Consider the following 17,917-nt stretch of genomic DNA (forward strand, 5'->3'; position numbering starts at 1 on the left):
AATGGACGGATGAGGGCTTACAAACTGCAAAGGTGGCTAACTTCTGATGTGATATGAAGTAGTGGTTAGTGTAGTTGTTTGACCAATGAAAAAGTACAACTATTTTCTGGGCATAAGTTAACCCGTTATGAATAAGTTGGTGTTTCCCAGTCTGTGGGCTGTGGCCCACTGTTAGGCTGTGGTGGCATTGCATTCGATTCACCGAGGGGGACCACCCTCAGTCCACCGCTCTGATGATTGTAATAAATTCATGGAGGTAGGGTGCATTGCAGACATGTTGGTATGTGAGAAACCAGGTACACCACAAAGGTTGTGAAATACTGCCCTACAGGTTTTTTGGCATTATTGTGTGTAAATTACATACCCAAAAATAAACCGCTATTGCACATAATCTCTCAAAACAAGAATTGGCTTTGCTCTCGACCCCCCATGTTTGGTTTTCCGGATACACACTTTTAAGATTTTTTTTTTCTTTGAACTGTTGCTATTTCATTAGTTTTACTTTTATTTCAGAACTTCCGTGAAAACAATATTTGGAATCTTTGGAGTCCCAATATTCTGAATCTTTTAAATGAGGTCAGTGAGACATGTGTTTAATGACTTTGTACCATAATTCAGGATAGGTTTCTCTGTTAGCACAGACAAAACGATCTACATCATCAGCAGTTAATTTTTTTTTTTTTTGCAAAGTAACCAATAAATGCATGTGAAGTAAACCCCGTTTTTGAAATTTTCGGACTTAAACTTCAAAGCCTTACAGTATTTACATACTTCTGACATATCACCTATGTCCATATATTTGACCTCTATTCGCCTTTTCGTTATTTCTCCAAGTAATGTTTTCTCTTTTTGTGCTAATGCGATGTTTACTGTCTTTGTTTTGACACTGTTGTTTTTTTTCTGCTTTCATATTCTGTATGTTGCTCAGCATGTGTATCGCGCCTACATTTTTTTTTATTGAGTCTTTTGAATTCCAGTTTTCCTTATATCTAACCTGTTCTGCATGTGTTTGGCCCCCTTGTTTTTTATCCTCTTTATGATGTTTTCCTTAGTTTTCTACTGTCTTTTATTTCTGACCTCGCTTTGTCCTGCTTTTTTTTTTTTTTTTCTTTTCTATGACACCTGGTCTGTGGTGATTATTTTTCCTTTTTCGAGTAATAATTTCCATTTGTTTGCGCTACTGCGATCTTTACTTTCTTTTTTTTTATACTTTATAATTTTCCTACTTTCATATTCTTTAACTTTCTCCACATGTGTATTACGCCAACTTTTTTTTTTTTTCCATTGCTTTCATAATCTCTAACCTGCTCTGCATGTGTATAAGTGGCAACGTTTGTGAATGTCATTATGAGGTTCTACTTTGTCTTTTACTCACTGGCTTTTAATTCTAAGCCCAGTTGGACGTGCTATTTTTCAATTCCACTTGTTCCGGGCTGATAATTACTTTCCTTATTTTCTGAATTTGCACCTAGATTTTTCTTTTCTTTTTTGTTCTTTTTTCTCTCCCAACGCTTTTGAGTCTCTTTTCTCCCTGCTGCTTTCTTCTTCGCTTAGACATCGACGTTTCATTTATAACGTTATTGTCCTTATACGCTTTATATGCACTGAGACCCTGGATCTGTGTGTGCTCAAATCCTTTAGATGACTGAATGTTTTGCTGCCCGTTGTCTTATTTGATATTGGTTGTAAGTTGGGTGTGTCTTGCAAGAATCTCATGTTCTGCATTATCGTGAAATGTTCCTGGGTCAATCTCTTGGCACAAAGTCTCATGTTTAAGGTCTCTGCAAGACGCTTGTGGCCATTCTTTCGTCACGCGGGTCTTTTAAGTGTCTTCCGTGATCTTAACTTGAAGATCTTGTCTCGTCTCCCGTCTTTCTCTCCCAGGATTTTTTTTTATAATAGAGAGAGAAATATATACACTCAACTAGTGCTGGGCGGTATACCGGTTCTTACCGAAAACTGTTTTTTAATTTTGTTATGATATGGATTTTTGTTATACCGCAACACCGGTTTAAATTGCCTAAACGACGTTCGGAACGTGACACAGCGGGAAACTGTTCACGTGGGGACTTTTTTCACTGCTACACCGCTAATCACAGCGGTGTTGTACAGGGGCTGTTTTTCACTGCTACACCGCTAAATAGGTAGTGGTAGTGTAGGTATTGCACTCTGAAAATGGACAGAGAACATTCCGAAACTGAAACTGAAGCTGTAGCAGACGATAAAGTTGAACGTGATGACACAGAATAACTTTTGCCGAAAAAAAGGAGTCGCGTCCGTTATCTGGAGATGCTTTGGTTTTAAAAGGTCAGATGTGGACCATTCTGTTCAAATGTGTAAATACTGTTTCTATACTACTGGATAATACTGCAAGCCAAGTTGTACTTGTTTTATTTGTTTTCAATACTGTGTAATGTACCTGGGTACTGTGTAATAGTGTGACGACATGTTGACTTTATTCTCGACATTTCTACTTTATTCTCGCCGTTTATGTCAAGATTAAAGTTGACATGTTGACTTTATTCTCGTAATTTGCCATTAAAGTAGAACATCGTAAAATGAATATTTCATTTACTAGATTTTCTCAAACCCTGTCATAAGTTATATAGCACATTAAATGCTTTGTGTTAAGTGTTCCCCGAGCCATGTCAAATCGAGTATGTGCTTCTTAAACTGACTTCCTCTTGTACTGAGGAGGCACCCGCAGCGATCGCCGCACAGAATACATTCACTTCATGATATTCCTGCTCTCAGAACATTTAGAATGCTAAGATAAATACTTGATATCATTTTCATGATGAAATTCATTAAAGCATGTATTAATCATGGAGGTTACACTGCTGCCTCGCAGCAAAGGGGTCCTGGGTGTTCCCTGCTTTGAATTTGCATTTGTTTCTGGTGGGTTTACTCGGCGTGCTTCAGTTTCTTTTGAAAGTCATGTAGGATGTGGGATTTTGTTATGCTATATTGACCCTGCTAGTGTATGTGTTGCTCGTATTCACCCTGCGATGTGCTGGCGACTCGTTCAGGATTTTCTCTTGCCTTGCACACAATGTTTGCTGGGATGGGCGCAACCCTGAATAGATGGCATAATTAAACATGTATAGCGAAGATATTTTTAAAGTTCTGAACACTCCGTGGGCTAAGTTTATAACTAGTTTCAATTTCACAAAGACATTTATCGTGTGGTGATTGTGTTATGTGGAGAAAGTAAAAGGAAGGATAGGAACTGGGGTTTTGGTACGTCAGGCAGACAGCACGCGTGCAATAAAGAAAGTCCGCTCAGAAGAACATGCATTGAATTCTGTGTTCGTGTCTCCGACCACCAGATCATAAACCCAACATTTCCACAATATTTAAGTTAAACCTGTGCGATACCCATTCATACATCCAGTTTTTAGGAGCCTCATCACACCTGCCATAAAGGTCTCTACACTGAACGTACACCTGGGGACCCCTTACTGCCAGGGAGCAGCACTACCGCCTCACTACTGTGCTTGTTTAATACCTGCTTTAATGCATTTCATCATGAAAATGATATCAAGTATTTATCTTAGCATTCTAAATTTTTAGAGAGCAGGAATACCATGAAATGAATGGATTCTGTGCGGTGATTGATGTCTCCTCTTAGTGCGGACGAAGTTAGTTTAAGAAGCATAGTGATTAACAACTGGGTCGGGGAACACAACACAAAGCATTTAATATGCTGCATTAACTTATGACGGGGTTTGAGAAAATAGAGTAAATTAAACATTGATTTTAGAATGAAGTTTAGTTTATGACATTCTACTTTAATTATGAAGTAAACTATGAAAATAAAGTGGAAATGTCGACTTTAATCTTGACATAAGCATCAAAATTAAAGTGGAAATGTCGAGAATAAAGTCAGCATGTTGACTTTATTCTTGACATATACCGGTAGTTTGTTTTTTTTCTTTCCTCTTTACTGTATTTTTTTTTTTCTTCACCGTGGCCCTAATGCACTTCCGCAGAGCTATACCACAAATAGCATTATACAGTAAATGCAAGTTGCAGTTATTTTATTTATGTACATAGCTTAGCTTGAAGCAAGGTCCATATTAATGCAGTTTGCCTAAATGATGGTACAGTTGGTAAGGATGTCATCACAAAGTTGCACTTGTTTTGTTTTATTTTATTTTAATTTGGTGAATACTGTGTAATGCACCTGGGCTTGAAGTCTTGAAGTAATAGTGCAGCTATCAGTAATAATACTATTATTTTATTGTTATTATTTATTAGTTTAAATATTATGCAGTTTATCAATGGTAAAGTTGTTGAAAAAGTCATTTTAACGTGTCAGTGGACAGAGATGGTTAACATTTACAAAGTGTAGTTGGTTCACAAAAAATATTTACTATTTATTACTTTTCTAAGACATGTTCAGTGCAATACAACTTTTGACAAGCACCTCTGGATATTTTACTAAGTCTAAATGCCTCTTTGGATGGTTGAAAATATGTTGTCAAAATCATAGTGTAAGTTTTTGCAAAATTTGTTCAATAAAAAGGTTCTATATTTTGACTGCAACTGTCATGCAATGTGATTCCTTCTCTTCATTAGTGTCACCCCCTTGAAAACTATCACTTTATGGGGCCATGCAAACCTGTATTAATACTTGTGTGCACATTAAAATGTTTTTTTGTACAATGTACAATTCTCATAACAGTGGAATAGGTTATTCTTAGCTAGTCTACTGCAGTAATTGCAGTGGAAAATGTGGTTAACATTCACTCATGCATGGGGAAAAAAATACCGTCCAATACCGTGAAACCGGGATAATTTAGAAAAATACCGTGATATAGAATTTTGGTCATACCGCTCACCCCTACACTCAACACACATACACACATGCACCATATACTACTCTTAAGTAACAAGTAAACAACTTATAACTATGTACATATAATTATGTACTCTTCCACACATTTATATTCAAAATTATTTTTCATGATAGTCCTTGAAATAATTTCTGTTAACCACTAGATACAGAGAAACATTACATTTTGTACAATAGATTGGAGTTTTTGTGCTGCAATTTACACCTCTCCTGTGCAGTTGCCCCACAAACTTGTAGTGTAATTTTATGTATTTTGTTTTTGTTGCTTTTTTCTTGCATCTTCTGTCTGGAGTAAATAAAGTACATACATTTTCATATCTGCATTTTCTGATATTGGGTTAAAGGGGTGGGGACAATGCCTGTGCTGGCAGCCCTGTGCGCAGGGCAGGAAACGGCCCTAGTCACACACACCACTCATACATCTAAACCAGTGTTTCTCTGCCACTTTTGGGTCTTAGTGACTGGGTTGTGAGCATGTGAGGCTTATTAATGGTATAATCCCTCCTGCCCCCCTCAACGAAGGGATCAACATTACTGTGCAATATTTTTTTTTTTTTATCCCATTTCTAATTGCGCTCACTTCAAGTTCCAAACTAGGATGGGCATGTCGATACCATAGTAATCAATACTTCGATAGTCTAACTATACTTTTTTGGTATCAAGTACCATTAAAAAATATCAATTACTATTTTTTTTTTTTTTTATGTAAGCTACAGTAGCAAGGTTCTTGCAAAGGTATAGAATGTACTAACTCACTTTCCACTTTCACGTAGTGAAATGAAAACGTGCGTTGTGACGTTAGAACACCATTACACCTATGCCCCATGTGCAAGTGCAGACCATGCATGACTATGGAAAACCAAAAGCATAGCCTTGTATGCTGCTACTGGCAACATGGGTGGAGTCAACATAAACACACTTAGAAAAAGCAGTGTAGACTATGCAGATTTTATTTAACATTCAAAACATTCCATAAAATCAAATAAATGTTTGGAACATCGCTGTATTTGTTTTGCATATTGATTTTTATTAACTATCAAATCAAAAATTCCAAATATTGCCCAGCCTAGGGATTTTATAGAAAAGCTGAGTATACAGATTTCAAGAGGGCTAGTAATATTGTCTTCCTTCTAATTCTTAGTTTATATTAATATTATGCTGTCAGTTATTTGTTTTTTTGTCTAACAGCCAAACACAAGTTTTTCCATATGTAGCATTCAAATAATTATGATATGCAGAGGTGACATTTATCAGTTTTCTTTACTTATGTGCTAGTTTACTGTTTGCTTAAAAGATGTTTCATGTAAATGTATTTATGGCTTAAACATTTTAGTTTAATATGAATATATGAATGCTTACACACATCGTACTATTTTAGGACAAAAAAGGAACTTGAAGAGGAAAGAATTAATAGATTGGTACAAGAAGAGGCTCTTAAATATTTGTGGAAACAGGTATGTATGCACTTTAATGATGTTTTCCTCAGTGTTGAACTTATGTAAAATGTATGTGATAATTGCAGAAACCATGACACATGAGCTGGGATATTGCTTATAATCAAATTAACTTCATTAAATAATACTAATTGATATTAATAGTCACATGTGTATTTCATTTAGACATTGAGTTATTTTGCTTTATTCAGGTATATACACTGTGAAATAAACAAACTGATGTTGCAGGAGTAGGATTTGGTGTGCGCAGTAGAGTAGAATACCACAAGTGATGACTACAACATTGAGTAATGCTGTTTTGTTCAAAATAGTCTTTGGACAATGTAAGGGTGTGATTTATAGTCCTTGTAAACTGGAGTTCCTGTGTCTATGGAAGAGATGGAAGCAGCAGATTGGGGTTACTGATCTTTCTGTGGGTCAGTGATGTCAGAGCTGTGGAGAAAATAACAATAGACAGGCACATGACTTACGGGGTTTCTTCTGACATCCTGTCCTGTGATTCCACAGTCAAAATAACATACTCTTGAAAACGATAAGATTGAATATCTAAGTTTCAACTGCCACAGGATGTTAATCTTATAGGCCTTCATTTACGACCAATAATATGATTTATTTTAGCATATTAAGTTTATTATCTAGTTTTTTGTTTTCTCCCATAGATGATATTATTATTAAATTTTATTCTTTGTAATAACAATACAAAATTTTAAAGTTATGAAATTTATATTATGTATTATAAAATAACATAAAACAGCCTAGACAAATCGTTGAAGTAACAGGAAAATGCCCAACACATAGAAAAATGCAAGTTTAAAAAGAAGTTTTAAGTTGATTTTTAAACTATGTAATTGGGACTGAAGGTCTGATATGTAAAGGATATGAATTCCAAAGCTTGGGTACAGCATACCTAAAAGTTATGTTAAAGAAAGTACAATGATGCCAACAACAATAGACAATGAATACAGCATCATCCATGGAGGGCAATATAAAACAATCATATAGTTGTTAGTAAAAGTGGCTATTGAGTAACCTTATAACCTGTTTATAAATAAAAAAAAAAAACTGTCCCTTAATTAAATTGTGTGCTTTCTTATGGTTGTCTACAGTTTGCCAGAATGGCAGAAGTATTAAAGTGACTGTACAAGATGGCTTTAATTATACATTTGCCTTTTTGAGACAGTGTTTGTTGTATGTGTTTAAGAAAGTAAGGAGCTGTGCATCAGTTAAAGATTGCTGCTGCTAGGGTGTAATGATATTGCATCTGTAAACTCCACTGTGCACCTATAGAACTTGGTGAGCATAGATAGAGACGTCTAGGCATACCTCTGACATTTGAGTAAGTAAAGGTGTTTGTGAGCCTTTTTGACTATTCTAGAGATGCGTCTACTTCAAGTTGTCTCTTGCTTCCTGTGGTCAATGTCTAGTTCCTTAGGTTTGCTTACATTAAGGAAGATATTATTATCCTGGCACCACTCTTTGAGAAGGCATATCTCCTCTTTGTAAGCAATCTGATTGTTTTTAGTGATGAAGCTTGTAGCTGTGGTGTCATCGGCAAATTTAATTATGTAGATGGAGCTGTTTTTGGCCATACAGATGGATAGTTGAATAGCAAGTACAGAAAAGGGCTTTAGTCCATGGGGTCCCTGTGTTGAGGATCAGTGTGGAGGAAGTGTTGTTACCAAAATGCACATACTGGTATTTGCCATGTTGTGAGTCCAAAATCCACCTGCAGCAGGAGGAATTAAATCCCAGATCTAGAAGCTTAGTGAACAGTTTGGATGGTACATCAGTGGTAAATGTTTAACTTTAGTCTATAAACTATGTTTGGGCATAGAAGTTTTATAATTCAAGCATGCCAGGAAGGGATGCAAAGGATCTGCAGTCCCATTTGCAAACTGTATGTGGTCCAGTCTGTCTGATGTATTTCATTTTAACCTGCTTGGTGTTAACCCCAAGTGTGACTCTGGGTCGGAATTCTGTGTTTTTATAGTTAACCCCAAGTCACACATCAATGCATTTTAAAAAGTAAAGCTAACATACCAATATTGTGCTGCTATCTAGTTGATGAAATAACATTATACTGCTAAAAATCATTAATATTCTTTGTATTTTGCCTCTCTCTAAGGTAACTCATCAATATTCATATGTGAGGTAAAGCCTACAACCAAAACACAGGGGCATATAACAAAAAAAATCTGTTAAGTCAGTTTTAGAACAAACTGAAACAGAACCATTAAGTAGAATCCAGTGATAGTTATGAGAATGTGAACTAGTCATCAGATGTTGACACGGAAAGTGAAACTGATGCATATGGCACTGTATGACTGTAACACCGTGATATGACTGAATTTTGTCAATTTTAATGGTTCCTTGTAAAAGATCAAAATTCAAGGTAAAATTTTAGTTCAGGTACTGTAAAAATGCATCTATTAGTCATATACTGTTATGTAACAAGACATTAACATTGGTTTCTTTTGGTGTTAATAATTCTTATATAAATCATCAGTAAAGTAGTTATTCATCTCTGCAATTTGGTGTGCCAAAATATCTTCACTTTGGAATGGTCAGAGGTAGTATAAGTAAGACTTATTTCTTATTGCTTACTTCAGTTTAGGACTTGGGAATCTTTCATATTCAGTAAAAAGTTTACCAGCGTATCCAAAGGCCGCCATGCATAGAGAAACGTAACCACTTTTTCTGAGGCTTTGTAAGTGTAATTAAGTCCAAAAGAATAATTTATTTAGATCTTGTTACATGATAGTATAGGAGTAATAGATGCACTTTTTTTAGTACGTAAACTAAAGTGTTAGCAAAATCAAAACTAACACATGGTTAATCACTGACCTTGAGATAGTCTGAAATGATCCCCCACATGCCTTTGTTTGAACTTTATTTTTAATCTCCTTGGAGCGGCCCTTAGAGGGGTAGGACCACCAGTAAAGAATCAAATATCAAAAATACTATCATATTTGTGATCAGCAACCTTGAAACAGTGTATGAAAACACTCCACATGCCTGTATTACCAACGTATTACTGCTTTTTTCCAAAGTTTTCCGAAAAGGAGTAACTTTGACCCTTTGTATCCCATTAGGGGGTAAAGCCATGGTGTTGGTTGATGAGGCATTCACAAATTCAAGTCCTTATAATTTTTGTTGAAGACCCCTATTGGTTTACTCTTAATCATAAGGGTGTAATTCATCCATCCATCCATTCTCTTCCGCTTATCCGAGGTCGGGTCGCGGGGGTAGCAGCTTGAGCAGAGATGCCCAGACTTCCCTCTCCCTGGCCACATCTTCTAGCTCTTCCGGGAGAATCCCAAGGCGTTCCCAGGCCAGCTGGGAGACATAGTCCCTCCAGCGTCTCCTGGGTCTTCCCCGGGGCCTCCTCCCGGTTGGACGTGCCCGGAACACCTCACCAGGGAGGCGTCCAGGAGGCATCCTAATCAGCCACAGCCCGAAGAGGCAACGTGGGTCCCCCTTCCCATGGGCTCACCACCTATGGGAGGGGCCAAGGAGGTCGGGTGCAGTGTGAGTTGGGTGGTGGCCGAAGGCGGGGACCTTGGCGGTCCAATCCTCGGCTACAGAAGCTGGCTCTTGGGACGTGGAATGTCACCTCTCTGAAGGGGAAGGAGCCTGAGCTTGTGCGTGAGATTGAGAGGTTCCGGCTAGATATAGTCGGGCTCACCTCGACGCACAGCTTGGACTCTGGAACCAATCTCCTTGAGAGGGGCTGGACTCTCTACCATTCTGGAGTTGCCCCCGGTGAGAGACGCCGAGCGGGTGTGGGTATACTTATTGCCCCCCGACTTGGAGCCTGTTCATTGGGGTTTACCCCGGTAGACGAGAGGGTAGCCTCCTTCGGGTGGGGGGACGGGTCCTAACTGTTGTTTGTGCGTATGCGCCGAACAGCAGTTCGGAGTACCCACCCTTTTTGGAGTCCCTGGAGGGTGTGCTAGAGGGCATACCATCTGGGGACTCCCTCGTACTGCTGGGAGACTTCAATGCTCACGTGGGCAATGACAGTGAGACCTGGAAGGGTGTGATTGGGAGGAATGGCCCCCCCGATCTGAACCCGAGTGGTGTTTTGTTATTGGACTTCTGTGCTCGTCACGGATTGTCCATAATGAACACCATGTTCAAGCATAGGGGTGTTCATATGTGCACTTGGCACCAGGACACCCTAGGCCTCAGTTCGATGATCGACTTTGTGGTCATGTCGTCAGACTTGCGGCCACATGTCTTGGACACTCGGGTGAAGAGAGGGGCGGAGCTATCAACTGATCACCACCTGGTGGTGAGTTGGCTTCGATGGTGGGGGAGGATGCCGGTCAGGCCTGGTAGGCCCAAACGTGTTGTGAGGGTCTGCTGGGAAAGTCTGGCAGAGCCCCCTGTCAGAAGTAGCTTCAACTCCCACCTCCGGCAAAACTTTGACCATGTCCCGAGGGAGGTGGGGGACATTGAGTCCGAATGGGCCATGTTCCGTGCCTCTATTGTTGAGGCGGCTGACCGGAGCTGTGGCCGTAAGGTGGTCGGTGCCTGTCGTGGCGGCAATCCCCGAACCCGTTGGTGGACACCGGTGGTGAGGGATGCCGTCAAGCTGAAGAAGGAGTCCTACCGGTCCCTTTTGTCCTGTGGGACTCTGGAGGCAGCTGATAGGTACCGGCAGGCCAAGCGGAATGCGCCTTCGGTGGTTGCTGAGGCAAAAACTCGGGCATGGGAGGAGTTTGGGGAGGCCATGGAGAACGACTTTCGGACGGCTTCGAGGAGATTCTGGTCCGGCGTCTCAGGAGGGGGAAGCAGTGCAGTGTCAACACTGTATATGGTGGGGATGGTGCGCTGCTGACCTCGACTCGGGACGTTGTGGGTCAGTGGGGGGAGTACTTCGAAGACCTCCTCAATCCCAATAACATGCCTTCCAATGAGGAAGCAGAGCCTGGGGACTCGGAGGTGGGCTCCCCCATCTCTGGGACTGAGGTCACCGAGGTGGTCAAAAAAGTTCTTGGTGGCAGGGCCCCAGGGGTGGATGAGATACGCCCGGAGTTCCTCAAGGCTCTGGATGTTGTAGGGCTGTCTTGGTTGACACGTCTCTACAACATCGCATGGACATCAGGGACAGTGCCTCTGGATTGGCAGACCGGGGTGGTGGTCCCCCTCTTTAAGAAGGGGGACCGGAGGGTGTGTTCCAACTACAGAGGGATCACACTCCTCAGCCTCCCTGGAAAAGTCTATTCGGGGGGTCCTGGAGAGGAGGGTCCGTCGGATAGTCGAGCCTCGGATTCAGGAGGAACAGTGTGGTTTTCGTCCTGGTCGCGGAACAGTGGACCAGCTCTACACCCTTAGCAGAGTCCTGGAGGGTGCATGGGAGTTCGCCCAACCAGTCTACATGTGTTTTGTGGACTTGGAAAAGGCGTTCGACCGTGTTCCTCGGGGAATCCTGTGGGGGGTGCTCCGGGAGTATGGAGTACCGGACCCCCTGACAAGGGCGGTTCGGTCCCTGTACAACAGGTGTCAGAGCTTGGTCCGCATTGCCGGCAGTAAGTCGAACCCGTTTCCAGTGAGAGTTGGACTCTGCCAGGGCTGCCCTTTGTCACCGATTCTGTTCATAACTTTTATGGACAGAATTTCTAGGCGCAGCCAGGGTGTTGAGGGGGTCTGGTTTGGTGGACTCAGGATTGGGTCACTGCTTTTTGCAGATGATGTTGTCCTGTTTGCTTCATCAGGCCGTGATCTTCAGCTCTCTCTGGATCGGTTCGCAGCTGAGTGTGAAGCGGCTGGGATGGGAATCAGCACCTCCAAATCCGAGACCATGGTCCTCAGCCGGAAAAGGGTGGAGTGCCCTCTCAGGGTTGGGAGCGAGATCCTGCCCCAAGTGGAGGAGTTCAAGTATCTTGGGGTCTTGTTCACGAGCGAGGGAAGAATGGAGCGTGAGATCGACAGGCGGATCGGTGCGGCGTCCGCAGTGATGCGGGCTCTGCATCGGTCTGTCGTGGTGAAAAAGGAGCTGAGCCATAAGGCAAAGCTCTCAATTTACCGGTCGATCTATGTTCCTACCCTCACCTATGGTCATGAGCTATGGGTTGTGACCGAAAGAACGAGATCGCGAATACAAGCGGCTGAAATGAGTTTCCTCCGCAGGGTGTCTGGGCTCTCCCTTAAAGATAGGGTGAGAAGCTCAGTCATCTGAGAGGGGCTCAGAGTAGAGCCGCTACTCCTCCGCATCGAGAGGAGTCAGATGAGGTGGCTCGGACAGGGTATAATTTCCTGCACAAAATATAGTCCAAAATGGCCTAAAAATGAGGGGTTGTTTTTGGTTCTAGAAGGCCAAAAATAGGGGCAACCCCCCAAAAAAGCTTGATTCTTGCATAACTAGACATCAAGAGGAGTCAAACAGTATATCATATGTGGGGGTTTTCTCCTACTGTTGAGTTGGTTGGGAACTAACCCGATTTTCAGAGTGTTCATAGGCAATTCTTATCAACAGAGTTTTGTTAACTTTGAATGATTTTTCTTTACATTATTTTGGTTTTGTCTGGTTGGCTTGTGTCCACCATTATATAAAGTGGCCATTCTTTTGCGATTGCAAGGCTTCACCTCCTTCTTATCCTCTAATATGGATTAAGCAGATGTTAGAATATTATCATATTTCCAACCATCTTCTAAATCATAATAATAATTACAGTAGGCATTTTATTCTTTTTTTGCATGTTTTTTTCACTTTTAATTTTTGTTTAACTTTTTAATTTACTTATGATTAAAGTAATTATTTTAGCATTTTTAGTTTGATTTGCATGTCAACGTGTACTAAGAGAACATTATTACATTATTTACTTTTTTTTTTTTGATGCAGCTTTTTTTTCCTATTTTGGTTCATGACAAACATAAATAGATTTTTTTAACTCTCACTGTTATACAGAAAATAAGTACATATTAATAGAGGTTGAGAGTAATGGTGTGTCCAGGCCAATTTAATATACCATAAAAAAACGTGAAGGCATATAGTGTATTGTTTTTTCAGTATATTATTTTTATTTGCCCCTGCTGTTTTGGTACTGTTATTATAAACTGCTGTGCAATGATTGTAATGTGTAATTTTTTTTTTCTTCCTTTCGTTTTTTCCCTCACCAAATACAGCTTCAGTCACTTCAGCAGTGGCAACAGTCTGTGTGCCAGCAGCTTCCATTGCTCTCTCATCAGGGACTTCCTGTAACAAGTACATTGGCTTCAGCTGAACTATCTCCATCCAGTGACAACAATCCAAAGCAGCCTGTGGTTAGCATAAGCAAAGATGATCACCATTTTTGTGAGCAGTCCTTCCCCGATTCTGGCTTTCACTCTTGCTCTGGAGGAGATGAACGTAATATTCTTAAAGATACTTTGTTTTCTGGAGATTGTACTACAGAAGAGAGTTTAAGCTCAGACACTGGATCGTCAGTAGAAACTGTGAGACCTTTAATAGAAGAAATTACTGATAAAAAAGAGAACCCAGAGGGTGGAGAGGAAAGCAGTGGAGAGAGCTCCCGCAGTGAGCAAGACAGTAGCCTCCTTCAGCAGTACCTAAACTCTGTCCAATTACTGGATGAGGCAGAAGAACTGGTTGATCAGAAAACGGACAATCCTTCATTGACCATTTCAGAATTGGGAGAAAGCACTCCTTGCCATAAAGAGCATATTGTTCCTACTCCTGAAAAACCACAACAAATGGAAGAGTCAGTGTTGCAATCAGTGCAATTGGAAGGTGGTGTGTAAAAGGGCATAGAATAGAACTGCTTGAAGAGATATTTTAATAATAACCAGAGAAGTACAGATATTTTTAATCTTAAATTGATTATGGTTCAGTAAAAATTAAGTAATTTACTTGTTGCATTTTGAAAACTGACTAATCAGTACTATTCATCTTATTTCATTAAGTCTCATACAAAACAAACATTATAGCTCCCTTGAAGGATGCTATGACACTATGCAAGAATACTGACAAAATTTTTAAAAGTAAAACATTTCCTTAAATCTATTGTGGTAATTCTTTGTTTCTAAAAAGTAAAAAATCGTTGCTCATTTTATCCATTCCAATCTTTTGACTGCATTAGGCAATAAATGTGTTCATCGTATTTTTCATGAAGTTTCATTATCTTCCAAATAGTCCTTTTTTTTTTTTTTTTTTTTTTTTTTTTTTTTATAAATAAAAGTGCAAGCAGGTAGCTTAATTGAGCACAATGAATTTAGGTACAGGTAACGAAATGACCCTTCCTTGGTAAGTAAGCACATGTTACATTAAATTGGTGGATTTATATAAATAAATTAAAATAAGAAATCAGTATCTCCTGGAAAAAGCATGTCTTCTCCATTGTTTTAGTATTTATATATGCATACAGCTTTTATGAACTTAACTTGGACAACAAGACTATTTGCATGCTACCTCTCTATTCCACTTTTTGTTTGAAATATTTAGAAAGTTTTTTTATTATTGTCTATAGAATTTTGTGCAGTGATTGAAACATTTTTAAACAATTTTTTAATTTAATTGCTAATTTTTTACTTAAAAGCAAAGTTGTAGTTTCTATTTTTTTTAATAGAACAATTTTCAGACTTTCTTTTTGAAGCTTGTGATGCTAAGAGTTCATCCTTCTTCAAACCCTTTTCAGAAATGTAGCTGGATTCATCATTTTGTCAAAAAGTAAAAGCCTTAATTCACACATATAGTGTTATATTTTGTCAGTTTCATTAGTGCATTTTGATAAACAACATATACATTGACAAAAATAATCAAAATACATGTTTTCTTCAAGTTTTCTTAAGGCACTAATTAGGTGTAAAATGATTTTGTTTGATTTGTTATTAAAACACTGTGAATATCAAGATACTGGAAATTCTGGTGGCATATATTATATAATTAAAATAGTTAGAACTGTGTAGCTAAAACTGATTGATTTTCATGCACTACACCAATATTCTGCAGTGATTATATTCTCTTAATGGGAGAATTGTCTGACCACCATATCATTTAAACTGAATCAGAATTCCCTTATCTGCTATGGAGATGCTCTTCCATTTTAATTTCTTTGTCAAAACATTGGTATTTTTATATCACCAGGGAAAATATCTGGTGCTGGCTGTAATTATTAGCCTTTAAAACATGGGTTACAGTTTGGATGCTAATATAATTTAAGTTTTATGTTAATATGATAGTCATGGTATGTGGCTTTTTTGACAATAGTGTTTATATTTCTTATTGCTCCATGGTTATTGAAATGTTCTAGTGTGTGCATGTTATTTCTGTGGCAAGTCTGACTTGCATTATTTAAGCATGAATAAAGTTCTGAGCAACTAAATGTTGAAAAATTGTGTACAGAAATAAAAAGTTTAAGCATATTTACCAATTAATTAATAGAATAAATTTAAAAATAATAGAATGTTTTAAAATGTTGTATTACAAAAAAATGTTTTAATAAAATACAGATGTGGTGCCGTTGACTAAGTTCTTTTGAAGCAGGATATCTCATTCAACCAAATGTTTTTTTTTTTTTTTTTTAGTAGAAGCATGATGTTTATACCAGTCAAGGGTGTGTAAAGCGTATATGATGTTGTCCACCAATTATTAAAAAGAAAAAACTGTTAAATTAATTTTGGTCTCTACTTTGAACTGCCTGTCAGTGTCTGACACCAGATCCTGATGAATCCAATATAAGGACCTAAGGCATTTTAGCTTAATGCAAGGGAAGGAGGCCCATGTGGTGTCATTTTAAGTTTTTATACAGAGATGATTTATGTAGCCTTATCATTATCCACTGCATTACTACACATCAGTGTTCAAAGTTGGACAGCAGGCTAAGAATTGAATTGGATGAGTGCCATGAGAAATTCCTACTTTAATGACCTGCTTTTTTAAAATCGACACATTCTTGGTGCATCTTGAAAACTTCAAACATATGTATACTTTAGAAAAAAGTAGCACTTTCAGCTGTCAATTGTATGTTAGTGTGTAGCTTCACCCAGAGCACAGTTTTGCTGAAGTGGAACTTGATTGTATTCAATGTACTGTTACACATTTATAAATATAGAGAAAAGCCAAGCAAAATGACACCTTTTATTGGCTAACTAAAAGGTATCATTTTGCTTGGCTTTTCTCTACATTCATAATGGCTAACACGGTACAACACCCTAGTACTACATTTATAAATACATAGACTTCCTTTGTTGACAGTAAAGTACCCCTACTGCTGAGCTGCATGAAAAGCAGAAAGCATGGCATATAGCTAGAGCTGGATTCTGAAGCTCTACAATTTGCAAAGTATCACAGGTGGAATTCTGCTTCATTTTGTTAGTGCACAACTCTAAATTGTAACAACAGTAGTATTTTACATTTTATTCACATTTAAAATGTGACCAAAGGAAGGAGACTTTTTTTGGTATTACAAGGTCACATGTTAAATGTATTACTTCTGCATAAATTCTTTCATTCATTATCCTAATATATTTGATTAGATGACCTAAATAATGTTTCTTCATTGATAGTAAACTTTTATTCAGAATGGCACATTTTATTTAGATGTATTAACTTCTTTCTTTATTCTTACTGCGTACTATGCAGTAGCTGGTGCACTTGGGCCATATCAGTTGAATAGTCACCTCTGTCCATCAGCCAGTTTGAACTCATTATGTCAGAACTTCTTTTTGTCCAGATGTCTGTCTGTATACAAAATGCATGTTTTAATGAGTTTCTTGTAGAACATGTTTTCCTTGAAATTTCTTGGTTATCCTACTGTATCTTTAGAGTGATTCTACCATTCTTTGTAATCTTGTAATTTTGTTTTCTGGAGTAATTGGGAAATTACCTATGAAAGAATAAATAATACTTTTTATTAACACAGCACCTAAATATTAATTTAATACCTTGTATATTCTAGTTAACAAATTAAACATTGAAAGCTTCAAAAACAGGTAAATTGTACAGAATGTTAAGAATAGTTTCATTGCAGTGAAGGTCAAGACTGAAAGAAGAATAATCAAATAAGAATTTCAGATTTTCTAAGGTTCTGTACATTTCCAACAATGTGATGTCTTCAGCAGTTTATGATAATGTTTATCACCTTCACTTTTTTAACAACCTTCAGCAGGTAGTCACCCAGTACTGGGATTTTCTAAATTAAATATCTCTGTGTACCAATAAATATTTATAGTATATGTAATTTTTGTTTTAAAATCATATTTTAATTAAAGAATTATTTTTTCTATTTTAGTGTCTTGTGGTCCATAAACTTTAAAGGTCTTGATTAAAATTCTGCACGACGATTTAACTTTTGTTGTTTTTGGCTATTCTAACTCTACCATCTGCATTTTACAACAGGGATTATGCTTTGTTAGACTTACTGACATTTCACCAATTTTCAGTTGCTCAGGTTTCATATTTCATTCCTTGCATACTTCTGTTACTGTAGCTCTTTTGCTTTGAGGTCTGACTCATGCCTTCACAGGTTCCCTTCTGCGCACCATTGTTGTAAAGAGTCATTACTTGAGTGTTTATGGCCATTTTCATCTTAACATATCTTATTAATGTTTTTTATCCACAAAATTGCTGGTGACTTGGATGTTTATCACACCATTCTCTGCA

The 17,917-nt window shown here is 38.4% G+C and overlaps 2 protein-coding genes across 3 annotated transcripts in view; one reads left to right on the forward strand and one right to left on the reverse strand.

Moving 5' to 3' along the window:
- Window positions 1-16,002, forward strand: part of cep97 (centrosomal protein 97) — an 80,411-nt gene extending 64,409 nt beyond the window's left edge. For both annotated transcript variants that reach the window (XM_051926070.1, XM_051926071.1), the window contains 2 exons: window positions 6,237-6,312; window positions 13,444-16,002. In XM_051926070.1, the coding sequence (XP_051782030.1) occupies window positions 6,237-6,312; window positions 13,444-14,058 (691 nt within the window). In that variant the 3' untranslated portion in view covers window positions 14,059-16,002. The remainder of the gene's footprint in view (window positions 1-6,236; window positions 6,313-13,443) is intronic.
- rpl24 (ribosomal protein L24) overlaps window positions 1-17,917 on the reverse strand; it is a 730,678-nt gene that overhangs the window by 73,134 nt on the left and 639,627 nt on the right. The window lies entirely within an intron of this gene.

The sequence above is a fragment of the Erpetoichthys calabaricus genome, chromosome 4 (assembly GCF_900747795.2).
Source record: "Erpetoichthys calabaricus chromosome 4, fErpCal1.3, whole genome shotgun sequence".
In the NCBI taxonomy this organism is placed as follows: domain Eukaryota; kingdom Metazoa; phylum Chordata; class Cladistia; order Polypteriformes; family Polypteridae; genus Erpetoichthys; species Erpetoichthys calabaricus.